General features: G+C 42.6%; 1 protein-coding gene across 1 annotated transcript in view; it reads right to left on the minus strand.

Annotated features, from left to right (window-relative positions):
- MYO7B (myosin VIIB) overlaps positions 1-11,905 on the minus strand; it is a 51,097-nt gene extending 39,192 nt beyond the window's left edge. Inside the window, exons 1-12 of the mRNA XM_009318994.1 lie at positions 11,888-11,905; positions 10,421-10,534; positions 9,642-9,794; positions 8,208-8,392; positions 7,238-7,359; positions 6,403-6,545; positions 6,198-6,311; positions 4,356-4,509; positions 3,309-3,385; positions 2,865-2,984; positions 2,498-2,640; positions 983-1,193 (exon numbers count right to left, since the gene is read on the minus strand). Of these exons, the coding sequence (XP_009317269.1) occupies positions 983-1,193; positions 2,498-2,640; positions 2,865-2,984; positions 3,309-3,385; positions 4,356-4,509; positions 6,198-6,311; positions 6,403-6,545; positions 7,238-7,359; positions 8,208-8,392; positions 9,642-9,794; positions 10,421-10,534; positions 11,888-11,905 (1,554 nt within the window). The remainder of the gene's footprint in view (positions 1-982; positions 1,194-2,497; positions 2,641-2,864; positions 2,985-3,308; positions 3,386-4,355; positions 4,510-6,197; positions 6,312-6,402; positions 6,546-7,237; positions 7,360-8,207; positions 8,393-9,641; positions 9,795-10,420; positions 10,535-11,887) is intronic.
- Positions 11,906-20,884: the final 8,979 nt, after the last annotated feature.

The raw sequence follows: 20,884 nt of genomic DNA on the forward strand, positions 1-20,884 counted from the left end.
CAGTTGGCCTCGGCCCATCCATCCAGCCTGTCCAGGTCCCTCTGCAGAGCCTTCCTACCCTCGAGCAGATCAACACTGCCGCCCAACTTGGTGTCGTCTGCAAACTTACTGAGGGTGCACTCAATCCCTTCGTCCAGATCATTGGTAAAGATATTGAACAGAACTGGCCCCAATACTAAGCCCTGGGGAACACCACTTGTGACCAGCCGCCAACTGGATTTAACTCCATTCACCACAAATCTTTGGGCCCAGCCATCCAGCCAGTTTTTTACCCAGCAAAGAGTCCGCCCATCCAAGCCATGAGCAGCCAGTTTCTGCAGTAGAATGCTGAGGAGAACTGTGTCAAAGGCTTTACTAAAGTCTAGATAGACAACATCCACAGCCTTTCCCTCATCCACTAAGCGGGTCACCTTGTCACAGGAGATCATGTTAGTCAAGCAGGACCAAGCAGGACCAACACAGCCTTTCATAAACCCATGCTGACTGGGCCTGATCATCTGGTTGTCCTGTATGTGCCATGTGATGGCACTCAGGATGATCTGCTCCATAACCTTCCCCGGCACCAAAGTGACAGGCCTATAGTTCTCCTACAGTTCCTCACAATGGTGACATTGCTCAACTAGGCCTGTCATCCAGGAGAAGAAAGAGCAAGCTGCAGCCCAGACCAACAGCAGAAGAATACTCAAACAATATACAAATTCAAAGATTTCCTAAGAAGCCCTTGTAAAATGATCTGGACTCCTTCCTTCTCTGTCTGGAACAGCTTTAAGAGTTTCAACAGCAAGGTAGCAGGAAGAGCACATTCCAGCAGAGAGTGAGCATTTGTAGAGTGAGCTAATTTAAGAGATACATCTACGGGGAGAAGACATTGCCTCTCATAATCTATCCGAAAGACACTTTTTCACTTTTCTGTGTGTAAAGCCAAGCATTACCTGTGAGCTGTGTGCAAAGCCAGGCATTACAAGTGAAACCAGAAATTTACCTTTGGGAACTTGCTCTCTTCATCAATGAGGGAGATAATATTCATAGGCTTGAGTGCAATGACTTCCAGAGTCTGGCGGTTATCAGCGAAGTCAATGTTATTCCAGGCAATGTGCTCCGCAAGGTATTCCTCTTGCTCCAGCTTGAAGACATGGTGCACAAAGAACTGCTGAAGATGCTCATTGGCAATGTTAATGCAGAGCTGCTCAAAGCTGGGGGGGACAAGATGGGAACCCATGGTCATCCTTGGCCAGTGCTGCACTGCTCTATGGTATTTGTTTATTCTCTGTATTAAATACATATCCAGATATACTACTGCTATATTCCACGGTGTTAATGATCACCACCACTGCATGTTGTCAATCTTAGCAATATAAGGGATGCATCTTCTGCTATGAAAAACACAAGCAGAAATGAGCCAACTGACAATTGAGTGTTGCTGAGTAAGCAAGGAAAGATCTAGTATGTGTTTCAAGAAACTCTATAGATAAAGGGGAACATATAACTGTGAAAATAGCTTGACTGTATGAGTGTGTGATGTGTTTTTACTTGCACTGGCACTACCACTTCTTTTGTTGGTTACTCCTTAATGCTGCACCTGAGTTTCATTACCTGGTCATTGCTGTGGCACACTGTGTGTGCCTGTGGAATGCTCATCACAGTGAGGTCCCTTGTGGATTGCAGCCTTTGGGAATAGCATAAAATTACAGGAGAGAACACAAAAGATAGAAGATGGGCTGAAAAGATCCTAGACCATGTTCCAAAAGTCAGTGAGGAATATTATCTTGTTGAAAGCAAGCAAGATGCATCAGTTGAAATGGATTGGAAAAGACTGCAGAATGTATGCTGATAGTTTGTGGAGTACTGATGATATGGTACCATACAAGTGAGAGAATTGCTGCCCCCGTAGAGAAGGGCAAACAGAAATGGTGCTTTGGAACTGAAACCACTAGTCGGAGAGGTAGCAGTGGGACAATGGTATACTGACCAGGTGTTTTGCTGACCTGTCCTTAAGAGTAGAGAAATGAAGCAGCCCCAAAAAAGGGACGGGAGAACACTGAGCAAGATGGAAGCATGAGCTGAAATGGGAAACACAACACGGCCTCCTTTGTACTATATGCAAAATGTGTCCAAAGAGACATTGTAAAAATGCTATGGAACAAGAAAGTTTGGTACAGAGACATGGTGACATACTACATCCTCACATAGTGGCTGCCTGCTCATAGCAGCTTCATAGCCATGTCCTCCGAGAAAATTACTGAGGTTTTGGAATAGACATGTGCAATGGCTGCACCAAAATGAAGGCTGGGGAAGGAGGCAGGAATATGACCAAGACTGAAGAAAAATGGAATCTGTGCATTATCATCATTGGGAAAATTCAGTGATGGAAATTTCACTGCTTTTCTGAGAATCAGGATGATAATGAAAGACCGTGTGTCTGTCTGTTTTTTCATTCTTTCCCTTTACATCAGCTGCTTTTCAGCTTCCCAGTGGAAATGAATCTAGAGCCTCCTACCTGTTGTTGCTGAAGTTTTCAAACCCAAAAATGTCCAACAGCCCAATAGACTGACGTCTGTCTTTAGGCTTCTGAGAAGTTGGGTTGAAAATGGCTGAGTTGATCTTGTTCACTATCCACAGGAATATCCGTCCATATATACCCTGAGAAAAAATTGAAGAGGAATTAGAGCCCATCATTACAGTCTTTGGACATAGCTTACTGCTTGCTATCATGCTGCTACAATGCTGTCAGACTATGCCTGAAAACTACGAGGGACTGGAGACCTCTGGGTGAATGTTTGCCACATAAGGCTCCTCAACCAGTAAGACAGACAGCTCTGAAAGCATCCCCAGTCTTTAAACAGAGAAGATGTAAGCACCAGTACCTTCACAAAGGCATCCCTCCCATCTGCAGCTTGAACTATGTTCAGAGGCCTAGACACACTTTCTCCTCGGACAATGATGGAGAGGTTTGTGAGGCTGTTCTGGAGTTCACTGGAGTCCACCTGGAGGAACAATCATGGCAACCTTGTCATTCCAGGTGGATAAAGGAGATCCAGCAAAGTCTGTCTCAGGAAGAGGGCCATGACAAACTGCCTGTCCAGCAGCATTCACTGGTGGCCTGCTGTCCCAGTTAAAGATCTCCTAGCTCAGAGAGACATCTGCAACAGCATCACTTGAGTGTCAGCAGGAGGAAGGGGACGTGCCCATTACATGTGCATACATATACATGTGCATACATAAACACTCCACAGACACATACTTTGTCAGTGTGCTCAGGGAGCAAGGGTGAAGGGGAGAACTAGAAGGAGAAGATGAGAGTCCATTACCTCAAGCAATTTGGTTGCGATTGAAAAGTGTGGTGAGTCCATCACATCAGAGCAGTCCAAGTTGTCGTACACAGCCGCTACAATGAGGAAACAGTCAATCTCAGGGTGAATCATTTCTGCTATGGTGGGGGGCTGTGCTGTTATTGCAGCCGTATTTCTGTAACCCTGTAGCTCTGGGAATGTGGCAAGGCAGTAAGTTCTCTTTTGAAACTCCCGGGTTTGATGATTTTACTAAGGAGCATCCTAATTTCACCCAGGGATCCTGGGACGTGTAGGGCCCTCACAACTCCAGAACATCAGGCTAAAAATAGCAGCAAAAATGACAAGGTTATGCATTTTAAATAGTAGCTACTGGGGATCTGGGGAAGTAGTATCTGACTTCAGAAAATGTGTTTCTGAAAATATTTCTTTCCATGTATCTGACTTGTGGGAAATCTAGACAAAGAAAGGAAATGAGGGAAATCCCACATTTTAGCAGCCAGCATTACTCCAAAGAATCCAGCTGGCATCACTGTATTGGGCCCTCTGTATCACAAAGTGAGAAGGATTCCTTTTCTAAAATGTGAGAGCTTCTGGCATCCCACTGGTGGGTGTCTCACACTGTGCCTATGCCATACCAGAAGTGCACTTATGCAGGTGAGTGTTCACCAAACCTAGCCAGGAGAATGACTGCTATCATCTCCACAGCAAACATCACTCAGCTGCTCCTGTGTCCTCTAGCTTGCATACCACAACAATTAGCAAACATAATATGGCATTATATTATCTGTTGTTTCAGTTTGTGTGATAAGAGCCTATTTATGACCATGGAAACCTGAGGGAGTGACAAAAATAATAATAATAATATGATGTTTTTCAAAACACTAGGCAGTGGAGTCACAAATCAGAATTTCGTGGTGCTTATCTGCCTGCCCTTCCAACCCTGTTCACCTGTTTATACAGGGCAGAGCAGCACAACCTGATCTTTACAGATGGAAGCAGGCAGCACCTTTAGGCCTTTACCATTGAGTCTGAAGAAAGGCCAAGCACAGACAATGCTGAGTTTACCTTCAAACTCTACATTCCCCAGGTGCAGGATCGCAGCCAGCAGCTTGCTGATGTCCCAGTGCTCAGAATCTGAGAACATAAGGATCTTCATAGCCGAGCGGATGTGAGCATAATCCTTTGCATCATTCCGGCTGTCGCAGGACATGCAGTTGCCCTGCAAGACACCACACCCACAGGTAAGGAAAAACATCCCGGAACCCATACAAGGAAGGAAGCACCTACAGGCTGACAAACCCTTGTACACAATGTGGATACCCTGTGAGCCACTTGCCACAAGATGCAAGGAAAAAACCTATTTAGACATTCTATATGCTCCTCCCATGGTTGTTTCTTCCCTCATCTCTACTCTCAAGAAGAACGCATTAGCAGAGGGCTAAATAATGCATTTCTCCAGGGCTTGACTGAATACTGGGGAAGCCAAAAGGAAAAGCTGAGGGGAAGGCTGCTCTGGAGCATAGAAGGACAGGAAATTTTGACAAGGTTACCTACACTTACAACGCCATGCCTGTTTCTTTTGTTTCCTCTCTCTGCCCTGTCAATGGACAATTAAAAGCCCTAATCCCAAATCAAAGCAAGTAGGATTGGATCAGTACTAGAAGGCAAATCTCAGAATAAGAATATTAGGTTCTAGTGGAAGGCAGATGGAAGCATCCAAGGCAGCATCAGAAGAACCTTCAACAAAGCCTGCACAGCGGGTCCTAGATGCTGCTCCTGATAGAAACTACTTTCAGCCCTAATGGAGATGGGAAAATGTCTTTTTTATCCCTGCTATTACTGACAATATAGTGTAATGATTACAAAAGTGAAGTATTCCTAGACATTTCAGTTTACAGCATGTAAACATGCCAGCTTGTGCCAACAGTGACCTGAACAAAACCATGGTTATGATCTTCTTTAATCTAATACTCCTATCTCTGTATTATACTGCCCTACTGCTGACCCAGGGAACTTCAGACTATTTTATGGAATGGCCAATGTATGAATTGCACTCATCAGCTCTTGCTGCAAGATCACTGCTATTTTGAAAACATTACATTTGAAAAAACCTCCAGCAACTTTATGATTTTGCTTTTGAGACTCCAGAAACAGCTTTATAGGCTTGATTTAATTTCCTCTGAAACTAGATGCCCAGCTCCCATTAACTTCATCAGAGGCAGGACTTAGACCCATTTTTTCCACGGCTGTAGAACAGCCCAAATCAAACCAGCTGACATATTTAATATGAGGTATCTGCACAGGCTAAAGAACAGGATTTTCACGATGGCTTTCATGCCCTAAACCAACCAATTAGCTATTTTCAAAAATCTCACCTATGGACATCCCACTCCTGCCACGGGAGTGGCAACATAAACCTAGACAGGGACATTAACATCAGGTGTTAGAAGTTAGATTGAACGCCAGCTTCCTGCATTATGTATATAAGATTTATCAGATATAAGGACTAGGATTCTTGGCACTGTTTCTGCTTATTCATTTTCCCCTAAGGTATACATAGCTGATCAGTATTCTCCCTGGTATGAGATCCCTCGCATTCATCTGAAATCTGAGTGCCTGTGGAAGTGGGGGATATTTCCCACCTGCTTTAAGATGTCCTTTATGTTTCTTAAGTCTGACTTTGATAGAAAGCTTTGAACTGCCAGAAGCTGCCTCCCACTGGTGGACATTACAATAAGTCTCTGAAACTGAGGCTCACAGCACTTTTGGTGTTACTGCTTCTGGTACTCTAAGGAAAGGATTGTTCATATTTGGTGACTACCCATCTGCAGTTCCTATTGATTGTAATTGCTCGCTGGGAGAAACAAATGGCAGAGGGATAATGGAGAAGAAAGCAGGGACTATTACCATAGTGAGATAAGTGTACTCTGAAGCAGTGCCCAGATTCAGCATCTTTTTCTGCTCTGTATTCATCCCCATTAGCATGCAGTAGAAGATGTGATAGTTCCTCTCCTCTGGAGCCTAAAAGAAAGAAATAGGCCAATGGACAGCCTTGCCAGCACAAGCTTGTAACACAGGTGCCAGCAGAATGTACATCTGCCAGTGCCCTCACCTGCCGGCAAACCCGGGACTTCTCCAGAAGAAACTGTTCTATCCGGGCTCCTTCTATCACACCATTTTGGTTGAAGTGAATATCAATGTATTTCCCAAAGCGGCTTGAATTGTCATTTCGAATTGTCTTGGCATTTCCAAAAGCTGATGGGCAAGGGACAGAGATAGTATCTGGATTATTGCAGTTAATGAACATCAAGTCTATTTTTTATGCCCTTCTTTTTTGCTGCTAGTATTTTACACGTTGTGTTCCGAATGACAGTGCTGACAGGCACTGAAGAATGTCTGGTCTCAGGCTGCCTCCTAAAGAGAAAGGCAGGCATACTGTGCACCCAGATAATTGGGTCCTAAAAGACATATTCAAATGATCCAAATGCAGCCTATATCTGGCCAGCCAAGAGAGCTGGGCAAGTCTGAAGACCTCCAGAAGGACTTACTGGGAACACATTTGATCCCTCTACAGAGAAAGATGGGTGTCTCAGGGAGCTCCCCTATAGATACATCCATGCTTGGCCAGTCACTTTGCCACTATCTAGCATAAATGCTAAAACGGGTCTTTACCTTGGGCTCTGCATTCCCAAGGACTCTTGTGCTCCCAGCAGTTTTGGGTTACATACTATAGTGGCACCTCCTCTGACAGCGTGGGAGTTGCTGTGGACTTCATGGGGACATGGCAGAAAAGTATAGAGAACTTCTACCCTGCATCACCAGTGTTTCAGGGGTTTTAGCAGTTATACAAATACAATGGTTCAAAGATCTGTTTCTGAATTTTTTATCCTGATACAAAAATCCTGAGCTAAAGGTGGTAAATCAGGCATGTTTGCTAAATAACCCACCTTCCAGAATGGGGTTGGCCTCTAGGATTTGCTGCTCTATCCAGGAATGCTGGCCACTGACAGCTGCCAAAAACTGTAGTATTAGCTTTGTGCTTTCAGTCTTCCCAGCTCCAGATTCTCCACTGCAGTAAGAAACAAGATCATTACAGGTTTCCTTTCTTCTTTTTTGTTTAGGATGGCAAAATGGCAGACCAAGTTAAGAAAAAATCCCACTTATATTTACCCTGTGAATGGCAGATCAGACTGTCTTTCATGGAGGGCTGGAGAATTTTAGTCTTTCATCATCTTATCTGCTAAAATTTAAGTTGTTTTTTAGACTTAGGCTGAGGACTAAATTCTCCCACTGATTAAAAAAAAGCAAATCCATGGAAGACATTCTGTACCAGTGCAAATTAAATGACCACTTGCTTTTCTTCTTTAATGCATTACCAGATTTTCAATGCTAGTCTTAGCATATCAACTGAGTTGCCTCAGCTGTAATCAGATATTATTGCAATGAGACTATCTGGTTCTTCACACTGATGATTAACAGAAAATGGATATATGTTATGTGTTTATAGGATGAGGAAAGCTTCCCTCCATCTTCAGGTTAGCAGAGGTTGTTTCTCTCCAGGAAATCTCTGTTCTCAGAAAATACATGTAACATAAGTATCATGTCCCCAAGGTAAAAGATAGCCTTACATCACACAGGCTCATATTTTATGTTTCTATATGTAGTGACCATGTGCAGAATGTATCACCACATTCAAAGATTCTGGGCGAAAACAATGGATTTCAGAAATCCCTTGCTTATGTTCTACCTTTTGCAGCCCTAAATAAAAATGAAGTAGCAGGGAAGAAAATATTTCCTTCCTGTTGTCTCTAGTCTTATCTGTGCCCTTCCATTTGGAAGGTCTCCTGTGTCCACAAAAGTGCCCCAAAAACATGCCAGACTTGGTAACTGCTACTCGTCCTCTCTGAGTCCAGTCACCTGATCACACAGCACTGGTCTCTCTTATTCCTCTTCATATTGAAGTAACAGTTGTCTGCAATGGCGAAGACATGAGGTGGTAGCTCTCCAATCCTCTTGTTACAGTACAGTCTGATCTGATCAACTGTGTAGAGGGGCAGCAGCTGGTATGGATTCACTGCTACCAAGATTGATCCTGTGTAAGTCTGGAAAACAGTTATGAGCGTTACCTCTTGCAGCAAACCTGCAAACAAGAATACAACCAAAGCCACTTGCAGTATAAATCTAAACAGAGGCAGGAGGGAAGCCTGGGAGATCCATAGCAGCACTTAAGTGAGGCTGAGAGACCGGTTCCTCACTATAAGCTGTTATTAAATATCCCAGGATCTGGAGGTTTTTGCAAAAGGAAGAATGCTAGCTATAATCTTCTTGCCAAATCACAGCTCAGTTCACTGTCTCAAGCTAAAGCACAAGAAAGTCCAATTTGATCTGGCCTTTTTGTGTGTTATCATAAACTGTTTTGTAGTGTTTTGTTAAGCTGCTTTTGTGTTCTAGTGCAGATGTAGCTGAACTTTGCTAACAGGCAAAGTTATGGTTGTGTTATTCATACAGTCATTTAGTAACATTTGTAAACAACAGCACCACTGAAATGAAGGAGGCTGTTGAAGGCTGTGGAAATGCAAGGCAATAATATTGTTCAAGAACTTCTACATAAGACAACTACAGACTGCTAGAGTCTAATATAACAGGTCTATACACACATCTTGGTAGTTATAACTGCAGCATCTCTAAAATCAGTCCTTGTTTACACTAAACATCACCACATCTGTGTTGTAAGAGGCAGCTCCTCTCCTATAGTGTATATAACATGGGAGGCAAAGCATGGAAAACCTGGATATTATTAACATATTACAAACTGAGAACTACGAAACAAAGAAACTAAAAATGCCAAATTGCTCAGTCACAGATAAAACCTGTAATGGACAAGAAATGAAATCAGGTGTCCTAAATATCCAGATTTATTCTTTATCTATTTTATTACATCAAAATCAAGTAAACATTGACTTGGACTGGAGGACAATCCAAATTATGTCACTAGTTAGATTGATCCTGTGTCACAGCTGCACGTAACAGCAGCACTAAGCTGTAACATGGGCTGGATTTAGTTGTCAGTCAGTCACTGGTGGAAATGATCACTCTAGGAGAAAGTAAGCAGGGTCACTACCTATGCATATCTCTGTGATTTCAGAGGCTGCTATTAGCTCTCTTCTTCACAGTCAAAGTACTTGAATGAAAGAAGAGAAAAACTATGTTGTGTCTCCTTGGCCCCCTCAATCAGTAAAGAAAGCAGAGGGTCCCATGTATGAAAGGCTTGCAGGCTGCTCAGGTCACTCCACTAAATGTGCAGTAGAGGTCGTTCCTGAAAGTACTATGCCTGGTGACCTTGGCACTCACATAGATTTTGTGCTCCTGGTGGCGGATGAGGAGGTTGTGCACCATGCCTGCTTCATGGAGATCCCCAAGGCAGATCATGTCTTCCACCCCCTGGACAGAGGAGGGGTGCATCAGGTGCACCATGTGCATGTTCCGAGCCGTGATCCAGTGTTCCTGAAAAAGGCAAGGCATCAGGTTTAATGTGTTATGCTGTTGCTCAGAGGCAAACAAAGGAGAGCCATGTTAGACCAGAGTGAGCTTCAGTATAATCCATGCTCAAACCAGCATATTCTAAGAAACAGTTGACCGAACTACAGAAATTAACTGGTTTGCTGCTCCCTGGGACCAGATGATTTAAAACACTGGATGAAGCCATTCAGGTGGGTTCTGGACATCACCAAATTTAGCACTGTTCAGAGCACAGGTCTGTCAGGTCATCACAGCCACCACATTGTATGAGGTAGGGATGAAACCCCAACTGACTTTAGATGATTTCACATAAAGCTCCACCAAATTTAGGGATTGGAGCCCATCCATTTCCTTTTCTTAACTACGTAGCTATAAACTCTAGCTTAGGAAGCTCTAAATCTTCATAGTGCTGGGACCTGGGGATACTAGGGTATCACTCTATACTTGCCTTATTTTTATATTCCTTTTTTCAGTATATCCTACTAGACTTTATCAAAGTCAGACCATTTGCCTAGATGGAGCTTTGGTCTGACCCAATAGGGTCATTCTTCTGTACTTTGTACTTCTAAATTTTATGTTCATCTTTTACAGGAAGTTATAGCGTAGCCCACCTTGCCTTCATCATCCTCCAGCAAGATCCGTCCTGAGTCAGAGTCCTTCACAACTGCCCCAATAGGGACATTAAATTCACTGTTTGGCTGAGTGTCCAGCCACACATGATCACCCTGGGGAGAAGAAAAGCTATCGTCAAGTACAGTGACATACTTGATGCCATGTAGCTCATAGGCATACACCTCTTGTTCTTCTTTTTTTAGTGATTTGATTTCTTTAGCAGTGTTTAACTGGGCAAGTTCTTACTGCTCGCAGGCAGTAAAGTCTAATGGTTATAGTATCAGGACCTCTGAGTTCTACTCCCAGCTCCACAGCTGACCTGGAACATGACTTTGGACAAGTCATCAAACCCAGCTGTCTCACAAAAGGAAATGAAGTAACACCTTTTGCAAGGACAGCAATTACTCAGCTCCACTACCTCCCAGAGATTGGCGGGGGGCACAGTGAATGCTAGTAAAGTGCCTTGGCAGCCTCACATTAGCTATGGTATTCTTTCAGAAGAGATGCTTGAAAACATACACATTACCAGGAAAAAGAAAAACAAACAGATGTACAGACTAGATGCCTGGAAATGTAGAGGGCTCTGTTGCAAGAGCTTTTAGATGTATATTCTTTCTGCTATAGCTGAAATTATTTAGAATTGTGAGCGCATCCATGATCTCTCTTTGGAAAAAAAAGCATCTTTTATTCAGCCCAGCTCCTCTCTTCACATTTGTAGAGGCATGGCAACATCCTGCCTCTCTGCAGAGCAAGCAAGCAAGAGCTGCTCTGCTGTCACTGGAGGAAGGTGTGGGCTATGGCTGCCCTTTCCTAGGAATGAGCAGCATCCTGGTGTCGCCTGCGCTACTGTCCTGATTATACTCCCCTACTCCCAGCCCCCAGGAATATCTTCTCTTGCTCCAGGTACTAATACAAATTGAAACAGAAAACTTTACTGTAATGGCTGGAATGAAAACTGAACAAAGCTATAGGTCAGATCTTCAATGGCTATGAACTGGTTTTCTAGTTGAGTGTCTTGTCGTATACAACTTTTGTTACATACCGTAACATTTATTGTCAAAGTTTCAAGGTTTCACAACTGAAAAATTATTTCTTTTTCCTCTCAAAATACTTTATGGGCTTACATTTAAAACCAAACAACTGTAGTGTAAAGCATCTATAAACATTGCGTGAGGTTATGAAGAATGTTACAGACTAACAGCTCTCATTTGCATTGAATAAAACTCCAGAGGTAATGTGTGCAGTTTCAGTGCCACACCTTGTGACAGAGGTCACCAGCTCAGCATGAGCACAGCCAGGCTAGGCAAGACACCTCTGCATCTCTAGTCTAGATTGATATTATTTTCTACCTTGTTGATACTGGGTTATTGCTACTTACTTTTTGAGTTGAACCATGATGTCAAGGTAGTTTTCTCCTCTTTGGGCCTCAGGCTAATCAGTAAATCACAGCAAAGAATAGGACTTACCTTTCTGAAAACCACCATTATGTTTCAGATCACTGTATGTAACCTGCAGTGCCAAGAAGAACATAGCATTAGGTCAGAAAAGGGCTCAGGCTTTGATCAGAACAGACAGTGGGGTTTCCTTGAGATGTTTCCTTGTAAAAAATAACAGCAAAATGCCTTAAAATAATTCTGTTCATGGATTTTGTTAAAGCGGAAGAGATCATAATAAGCTACACCCAATGTAGAAGCAATGAAACCATCTACCCAAACCAAAGAACCTGCAGCACTGGGGTGGTGGTCTGCTCTGAGTTCTACCACATAACCCTGAGATGCTCTCAACCCTGAAGAGGTCACGGTGCACATTTTCATACCCAATAGTTCCCTCAATCAAATGCTAGGCACATTTATTGGCTGAACTTCGTTTGGCTCACAAATAAAAAGACCCCACAATGCAAAGTAATTTGATGCACAATAGAACTACCTTTGGCTGGTCCATTGACCCAGCAGTTCAGTTCCTGTGAGTGGCTAGCCCAGTGACACAGATGTAATTGATACTTTCCTGAGCTGCTCAGTTCCCTCAGACTGTCACAGCTTGAACCTACCATCATATAGAAATCAAGGTCTAGAGTTCACCTTTCTTGGCTGGAATGGGAGGGTTTGCAATGAAGGCATGAGCAGCAAAACAAGGAATAGGAAGGAACAATAAAATTAGGAGCTCACTGTCAAGAACATAATAGTGAAAAGACTGGTGGCCAGAAATCTACACCAGTGCTTTGATTAAGGGATGATGCTGTTTAGGCTGTGATCCTTGGAACAACCAAGGAACCAAAGTCTTCAGAAGCCGCTTGCTGTCCCATAGGCTACTGCAGCTGGATTTTGGGAGTGATTCTAGGACTAGGTGTGATTTGCTGGCTCCCACTCTTGCTACAGTGGGAAGGCTGCTGTATGCCTTTTAATGTGGGAAATGACAGGCAAAGACTCTGCAAAGTTCCCTTTAAATGCTTCCAGAGTTCCAGACAGGGTTTTTTCCTTGTTATCTCCTCCTGCTAGCAGGAGTGATCCCTGCACGTTAAGGCTGTTGAGTAACTTGTGATTCAGTAGCTGCTGTGTGCAGCAGACATCAGTTATTAGCCCAGGTCTCCACAGCCTCATATTCACAGACTTCTCACAGCTGTGTGATCCATTCTGCTCCCTCCATTTCTCTAAAGGATCTCTCGCTCTCCCCATTGCTCCAGCACACCCAGAGAAAAGGCTTAGCTCAAAGTTGATAATAAGAATGAAACGCCTGCAGTAAGCAAAATGCTCCATAAAATGCTAACCTTGGACCAAAAATTAATTCTATTTTTACCCTTTTATGATCTATTATCAATGATGTTTTCTTAGCATTTTATCTCAAACAGATTTTACAACTCATGTTCAATGAGGACATATTGAATCATCTGCATCCCTTCTGTACACTCCTGTTTGACAGCAAACCGCTTGGAAACTACTTTACAAGAAGATGAGGGGACACTACAGGACCAGAAATTGATCTTTGGCACTTATTCCAGGCAAGCCCCTGACCTCTCAGAACACCCCCCATGAAGAAGAGAGACACCTGCTCCGGTTTTATCTTGACACTCAAATGCAAATTTCTTATTTTCTCATAGCCTTTTGAGAAGTTATTTTATTCTGGCCCTAAATTATACTTGTCTAGGTTTTGGACAGGTTCTCTGGAAAGTTTGCGCAAAACAAGAACATCAGAAATTAACTGAGTTGAAAGTTCCATTTTCTACCTATGTAGAAGGTAGAAAATAGATAGAAAATAGAAGGTAGATAATACCTATGTATTATTCTACAGATATTATTCTTCAGATAATCTTCAAAATCCCAGTTTGCAGTACCATTAATATTAGTGATTAATGGGATACTTCATCAATAATTTCACTGAAATCCTTGAGATTTCTTCTATCATGTGTAAAGGCTTTAAAAACTTATGTTTAAAATTTCTGGTAACTATTTACAATTTTGTGTAATATGGATGGTATATCTTTTTGAGACGTACCCAGATTTCATTACTTTTCTGATCAAATCATTTAAATCATTTTATGATTTATCTTCATTTTATGGTGGAGCTATACAAGTTTCTGAGGTTTAGAAATTTGCAACTAAATTATCGGAAAAATATTTCAAATCACCACTTTATTTTTGGAAATTCATGCTCTTGAAAAATGAAGATTACCATTAAAAAAATCTCAAGGTGAAGTTTGGGAATATCACTGTTTTCTCCCTCTTGTTTTAATAAACTTCAATGTTAGAAGAAAACGTTGCAGTAAGAGAATTAGGATTCATTTTATCAATCACTTGCTTTCCTGTAGCTGCCCACTTTTTTTTATCCATGTTATTTGGGAAGGTGTAAATAGCTTCCATAAATCATGGTCTTATTCAAAATCGATGGGTGCATAAACAACCTTTTCTTCAGACTAAATGGAAGGAGCAATTATACTCCTGTATGCAAGATGCTGCCACTGTTGTGGGTTACACCAGTGTCCTAACCATAAGGAGGGCTACTAGGGTAGCAAAATGGAAACTAGGAAGTGCTTGCAAAGCTACAAGATCTTTGTGCCCTATTTGTGGCTATAAAGGTCTATAAAGTAGCATGGATTGAAGAGGGTTTCTAAACAAGCCCAGAATGATTTACCACTTTAAAGTCATCATAAGATATGCTGAAAATAGCTAATTATCAAAATTACAAAATGTATTGTGATCCCAAAGTGAAAAATAAATAGAAACTTCAAGAGATGACAGACTGCTGGTGTAGAGGTCCGATGCTAACACACATTTTAAAGCAGGAATTTCAAATGTAATTTTCACATAGGTGACCCAATAACAAGAAGAGAAATGGAATGTCACACTTAACAAAACCTGGCACATGGAGAAACTGCAAGGGCTGTGTCCCCAACACAACACCTGCTGACTATATTAAGAATTTATTTTCCCTGTGAGACTAGGGCAACCTCCAGAGCTCATCTGTAACTAAGACAATTCTCAATTTTGTAGCACAACATCTACAAAAATTTAGCAATGCAACATGAATGTGTACTTTCTGGCTGCTTGTTTTTTTTCTGTTGTTTTTTTACAGTCTCTCAAGCAGGAACTTCTGTCTTTCATAATCAGTTATTCTTATGGCGAAGTCCTCATGTTCTTATACAGGATTCAGGAATTGGATCTGTGTATTAACTTCAAGAATGTGATGACCTGTTCCTATGAGCGATGCAAGGTGGTACAGAAGCATGGTACTTAGCAAACATAGGCCAAAGATGGGCCACAGTCAGCCACAGTGACTCACAACTGACAGATACTTTTTCACCTGTGCCAGAAACCAGAATACTCCAACAGAGCAGAAATGTCTACCCAGAACAAAGAGAGAGTGGTACGTGCAAACATGAAGCACAGCCATACTGTGTCACATCAAAGGTATAGCTAGCTCCAGATCCAGTCTAAGATAGCAGCCAAGAATGGACATGTAGGGAGGAGATCCTGTATAATCCCGGGATACACAGTTTCAACATTTAAAATGCTTACTCCCAGGTAAGTCGTAAGTGGCCAGTCCCCCACCTGCTTGAATGGCTGCTTTCCGACAACACCTGGCTCTCTCTGTTGCTTTTCTGTCCAAAGTAATGCAGCACTGTAAACAAAACTGTACCCCACAGGATGGGAAATTACCTCTCCAGAAGAAATCTTCACTGGCTTCTGCAGCTTAGTTCCCTCTTTTTCATAAGCATTGGAGTAAGAAGGAAAAGAAAGGTGAAACTGGTACTGGTGCCATTAAGGGATCCCTCACCAAGTGCCAGTCCTCCGCTGCACAAAGGAGGAAATGACTGAAGCACGGTTATTTATTACAGGACTTTGCTCCCAGTTCAGCATATATGTCTTTTCCAAGTCAGGCGTTCCAGTAAGCAGGAAGGCTAATTCTTGACTGGGTGAACCTTAAACTTCAATCTCTCCACTGTGCCCGAATCCTTTCAGATTTCTGGAAAGCACACCCAGAAGAAAACCCTTTAGCATCTGGTCTTACGCTGCTCCAACACCACTGACTTCCCTGGGGTTCTCTTGGAGTCACCCTGTTAGATAAGAGGAAAATCAGGCCCTCATCGCTCACCTCTCCCCTTGGTTTTCCACAGCTCTTTCTGCAAGGTCAGAAAATGCACATCAGCCTATGTCCTGTGTGGACTGTGTTTCACAGTACCTAGAGCAGAAGGCAAAATAAACTCATGACACTTAACTGAAATTGATAGTCACTTATGCATATAAAGGGACTGGGATTTCTAGTCCATGTGTTTAAAACTTCCTGGTTTTGTTATCGTTAATTTATCTCCCAACAAACACTCTGTCCCTGTGTTCCAGCATTTAGGTGCACATTAACTCCCTATCTGCCCACTTCTCTCTTTCCAGATTAGGACAGGATAGCCAAGAACTTCCCTCTTTCTGGTTGCTCCACATGTACTGTCAGTAATCCTGTGTCCTTCTTGCCTACCCTGTTAAATTCTAGCACTAGGTGTGATGTCTGGGAAAGAAACAGCAGTGTAGTATACCTGTAGTGAGGCAGATACAGGGTTTCTCCAGCCAGAGCAAGGACCCAGGAGTCAGGCACATTTCAACCCTAACAGCGAGCCCAAACGAGGACGAGTTTTTTTCCATCTGCCTTAACCCAACTGTATAACCTTCCTCCAGGGCACCGTACACAGCAGGTGGCTTGCCTGTTCTGCATGCCCTTTATTAAACACTAAAGGGCAAAGGCCCTTCAGGGCTCGGAGACTTAGAGAGAAGCAGAAAACCACAAGGCAGAGAGGAGAGCTTTCTTAAGTTTCTAACTGTGCAAATCATTCTTACTCAAGGATTTTGCCTCAAAGTAGTTCTTTAGCAGACTTTTATTTCTGATACAACCATTTTTAGAAGTCTATATGCTGTATGTGATGAACAAAATTTCAAGTACTGATTTTATTAGATGAAGGTGAAATATTGGCAAACAAATCGAAGTACATACCTTTATACTACCAAGGCAGATATCTAAAACCAAAGTTTTTTGTGTGATTAGACTGCAGGGAAAGAAGTGCCATGCATATTTCTTCAGCAAATGAAACATACCTGCTGAAATTCCAAATGGAGCGTGTTTTGGGGCAGAGAATCTCATTCTAAAAATATATACATTTTTAACACTTGTGACCAAGACCCAGTGGGGGTGCTATTTCAGAGAGAAGTACAGTATTTCTCTCCTAGTACAGTATATAAACTGTATGAGATGGAAACATAGGGAACTCAAAGTAGTCTGAAAGAAAAGCACAACTCATCGTGTGGCTGAAATACATATTGGAAGGGAGACGGGTTTCCACAGTTAAGTCTAAACATACTCAAGAGCCAGAAAACATAAGCTGAAGGAGTAGAGACTTGATATACCAAGCAGAAGCAGCCTAGATGCTTTGCAAAGCACATGTACCTCATAAAAGATGAGCAGGTGGCTTGCTAAAGGCTTCTTCAGAGAAGTGCCTGTGAGTGAACAGGGGGAGCTCAGTCACCCTAGGAAGTCACTGAGCTGTGTGAATGGGGAAAGACAGGAGCTTGCCAGGAGTAAGTAACTCTGTTTACTGCTGAAGACAGAGTTTGGTGACGGACTGTGCGGGGCACAGACACATTTGTAGTGGTAATTAGGGGTAATTCGTAGTATGGTCTACGCTGATGAATAATGCACTGAGAAATGCAACAAACTAAAATTCGATAATCCCTGGTGAATTTAATCCTGCTGTTGTTCAGAGCAATAGGTCTGTCCAGATAGACATGTGTTAACAAAACTGCTTCTTCCTGACAGCTTCCTAATTAAGAGATTGATGTCAGGATCAAAGGGTTTTATTTGCACATGGCACGACCTCTCATGTTTCCTCTCCAGCTAAATCAAAGTGGCCTTGTCATTTCTGCATCACTGAGTCCTAGATGCCAAGCATCATTTTATGATAAACTAGTTTTTTTCCTGAGGTTTCTGAAGGGAGGTGGATTGAGTATAACAATCTGCAATTTAAACTGTTCATTCAGAAGCCCTGCTGTCTACACTAACCTCCTTCCCTTCCTCTAAGCAGATTTGTAGCTTTAAGTCACTGATGTCTGTTAACTCTGAAAGGCATACTACAGGGAACAAAGCAAACTAAGAAGTACATACCAGTAAAGGATTTCCAAGTGCATTCCTTGGTTGTCTTGAGCATTCTGTCCCTCAGGGAAAGGCTTATTTCATTCCAGCCAGTTCATGATGTTGTACAGAGAGGCAGACTGGTGGGGCTCTGGGATCTGTGTCATTACACACCTTCACACAAACCAAGTGGGCGCTGCTTACTATGCTTGCTAGAAGGCAGGTCATTCTCCCCCACTGTGCAATCCCATTATGGTCTGAGTGTCACTCCATCCTTTCTTTTGGGATGCAGCCAAGATGGTATTACAAGAGTATATTACAGGCCCATAAATGCCAAGTTCTGGCTCATGAGGGACAAAGTGCATGCATGCATCCAAGCGTGCATGCATCCAAGCGTGCACACTAGTGCACACACACATGTTACCTGCAGAATAGCTGTCAGAATTGATGCCCAATTATTCAGCATTGCTGAGGTGAGGTTGCTTAAGACACAGGTGCACCCTCTGCTTTGAGGTGCACGTGGGATGTCACAACACTAAGGCTCACGGTTAGGAGGTTTTGCTTCAGAAAGATGGGAATTTGTAACTGTTAGGAAGGAACCTCTATGCCTCCTTCCATGTTCAGTAAATGCAGAAATTCTCTATTCTCTCATCAATGCAGCCTCAGTGCAGCTGGAATTTGGGATAGTGGCTTGCCATCACTGCAGAACATGACACTTACTTATAAATGACTAATTTCCAAGGAAGGCTACCATCATACTCCTGCTTGGGACTTTAATATGTGATAGACTTATGTGTTTTCTAGGCACCTTGGTACAATTTCCAGGTACCTTGGTACACACTATTCTTAGTTTCTATTTATGTTTCCCCTTGTTCTGTTACATTACTCCCAACTTGTTATTTCCTACCTTAGTGCTTTGTCTGCAGAGAACTTTATTTGTTGTGTTGTAATGAGTCACATTAAAGTTGTTATACTGCCTTCTGTTTAGTCAGTTGTAAAAAGCCATTAAATTTCTTTATGGAAGTCAGATAAGTGAAACACCGGGAACCTCCCATCACATACTGGCACATATGCCTGCTTCTTCCAGAGAAGATCCAAGTGAAACCACACAGTGCAAGGAGCTAAAGGCAGTAAATAGGAGCAGGAAAAAAGGACACGATACCATTAAGAGCGTGGTCCTGAGGATCACTAAGGGACTTTTAGGGCTATCTGGAAAAGACCTATAGAGCGGTAAACAAAGAGACATTCTCTACATGTTTTATGTGTGCTGCTTTCAGGGAAAAAAAAGGGTTTTCTGCATTTTTGCTAAGAATATAGGATTGTATCCAAGAAACATCTGACTCCACTGCCAATTTCTTCTTCTAAGTGAAACACTGTAGAAGATGTTGAGTAATGACTCAATTCAGAGAGTTCAGCTGTATTTAACATGGTACACTGAACTCCCTGCATTATAACTGTGCTTGCTGCTGGAGTGCATTAGTTAAGAATGGCTTGACCTCTCTGCCATCCGTTCTAAAGTGCCTCTAGCACAGAAGAAATAATGACTGATTCTGCCCAGAGCTTTCAACTTACTAAATTTTGATGTCCCTGAAAAAGAGTGTAGCATGTAGGATTATAAAAATCACTGTTGTTTAGAAATATCCCAAATAAACCTCAACAGTTTTCTGTTTGTCACACATTAACCTGTGCCCTCTTAGAAAATGAAGATGTTTTGTTTGTCACAGAAGAGGAAGAGAGGCAGGAGACCAGTACCGCGTGCATTTATTAGGCTTTCCATTTTAAAATGACGCATCAATGACAGAAGTCATCCCTAGTAATCCACTACTGACATATCATAGGCATGCCAAATAATTGAATAATGCAACTGCTCAGAGGATAGAGGTTACTAAACCAGAACACAACAATTCCTGAAAAAGACAGGGATCGTTCTGCCCCTGTGTTTACTCCAGAAGTCAGCCATTACAGGGGAGTTCAGGGCTAACTTTCAGTTGATTCTGAAGGCTAAATCTGGAGGAACCACCCACACATGAACTAGATTGAACCGCAGCTTCAGCTAGGACAGTCAGACCTAAATTCTTCAAGACAACTAGTCCTCAGTTTCCATGGCTAGCCTCGGGTCCCCTCTTCGGCCAGCAGCACCATAAAAACTGTTGGCTCCCATCACAGCATCCAGAGCTCGCGTGTGTACCTGAACTCTGGTTTTGCTCTGCTACCTTCTTGTAGAGATTCACATTAATTCTTGCTCACTCGATTTGTAGGGAGCAGATAAATTCACCTATTACTTAAACGGTAAAATCTTTTCTATTCAAGGCAGTAGATGAAACTTTGATCTCCCATCCTTTGTCAGTATTGGAAGCATTTTTACCAGACGTGCCTTCGACCGGCTGAAGGGAGACGTTGGGTAACTCTTGTGTAGTTCTGGGCTGTGGGTTTAAGCAGTCATCTAACATTTTCTGTGTTTTAGTGTCTTGGAAGTTCCCACACAGCTTATACAAGGAAACCTCTTTATTAAAATAACAACCATTTCATACTTCTGTACAGCTGTTCAGTTCCCATGTTGATGCAAGGGCTCAAAATAGCCTTTTTTCTCAAAGGCTCCTTCAATTTCCCCAGCATGTCAGTTATGAAGCTAAAATCAACCTATTTCCTAGGGAAAAAATGCAAAAAAATGCTTAGGGAGAGGAAAAAAAAGTTTTCGAGTTTGCTGCAGTTAAATCAGACCCTGTATAAAAGCAGTGAACAGTCTCCAGTGTTCCATCACGAACATCCGAGCTCGCTTTCTCCAAGCATTACGCTGTTGCAAACCGCCTTCACGGCCGGCGGGGCGTGGCGGGGCTACGCGTGGCGGCGTCACGGCCCCG

Source organism: Pygoscelis adeliae, unplaced genomic scaffold (genome assembly GCF_000699105.1).
Source record: "Pygoscelis adeliae isolate BGI_AS28 unplaced genomic scaffold, ASM69910v1 Scaffold30, whole genome shotgun sequence".
NCBI classification, from domain to species: domain Eukaryota; kingdom Metazoa; phylum Chordata; class Aves; order Sphenisciformes; family Spheniscidae; genus Pygoscelis; species Pygoscelis adeliae.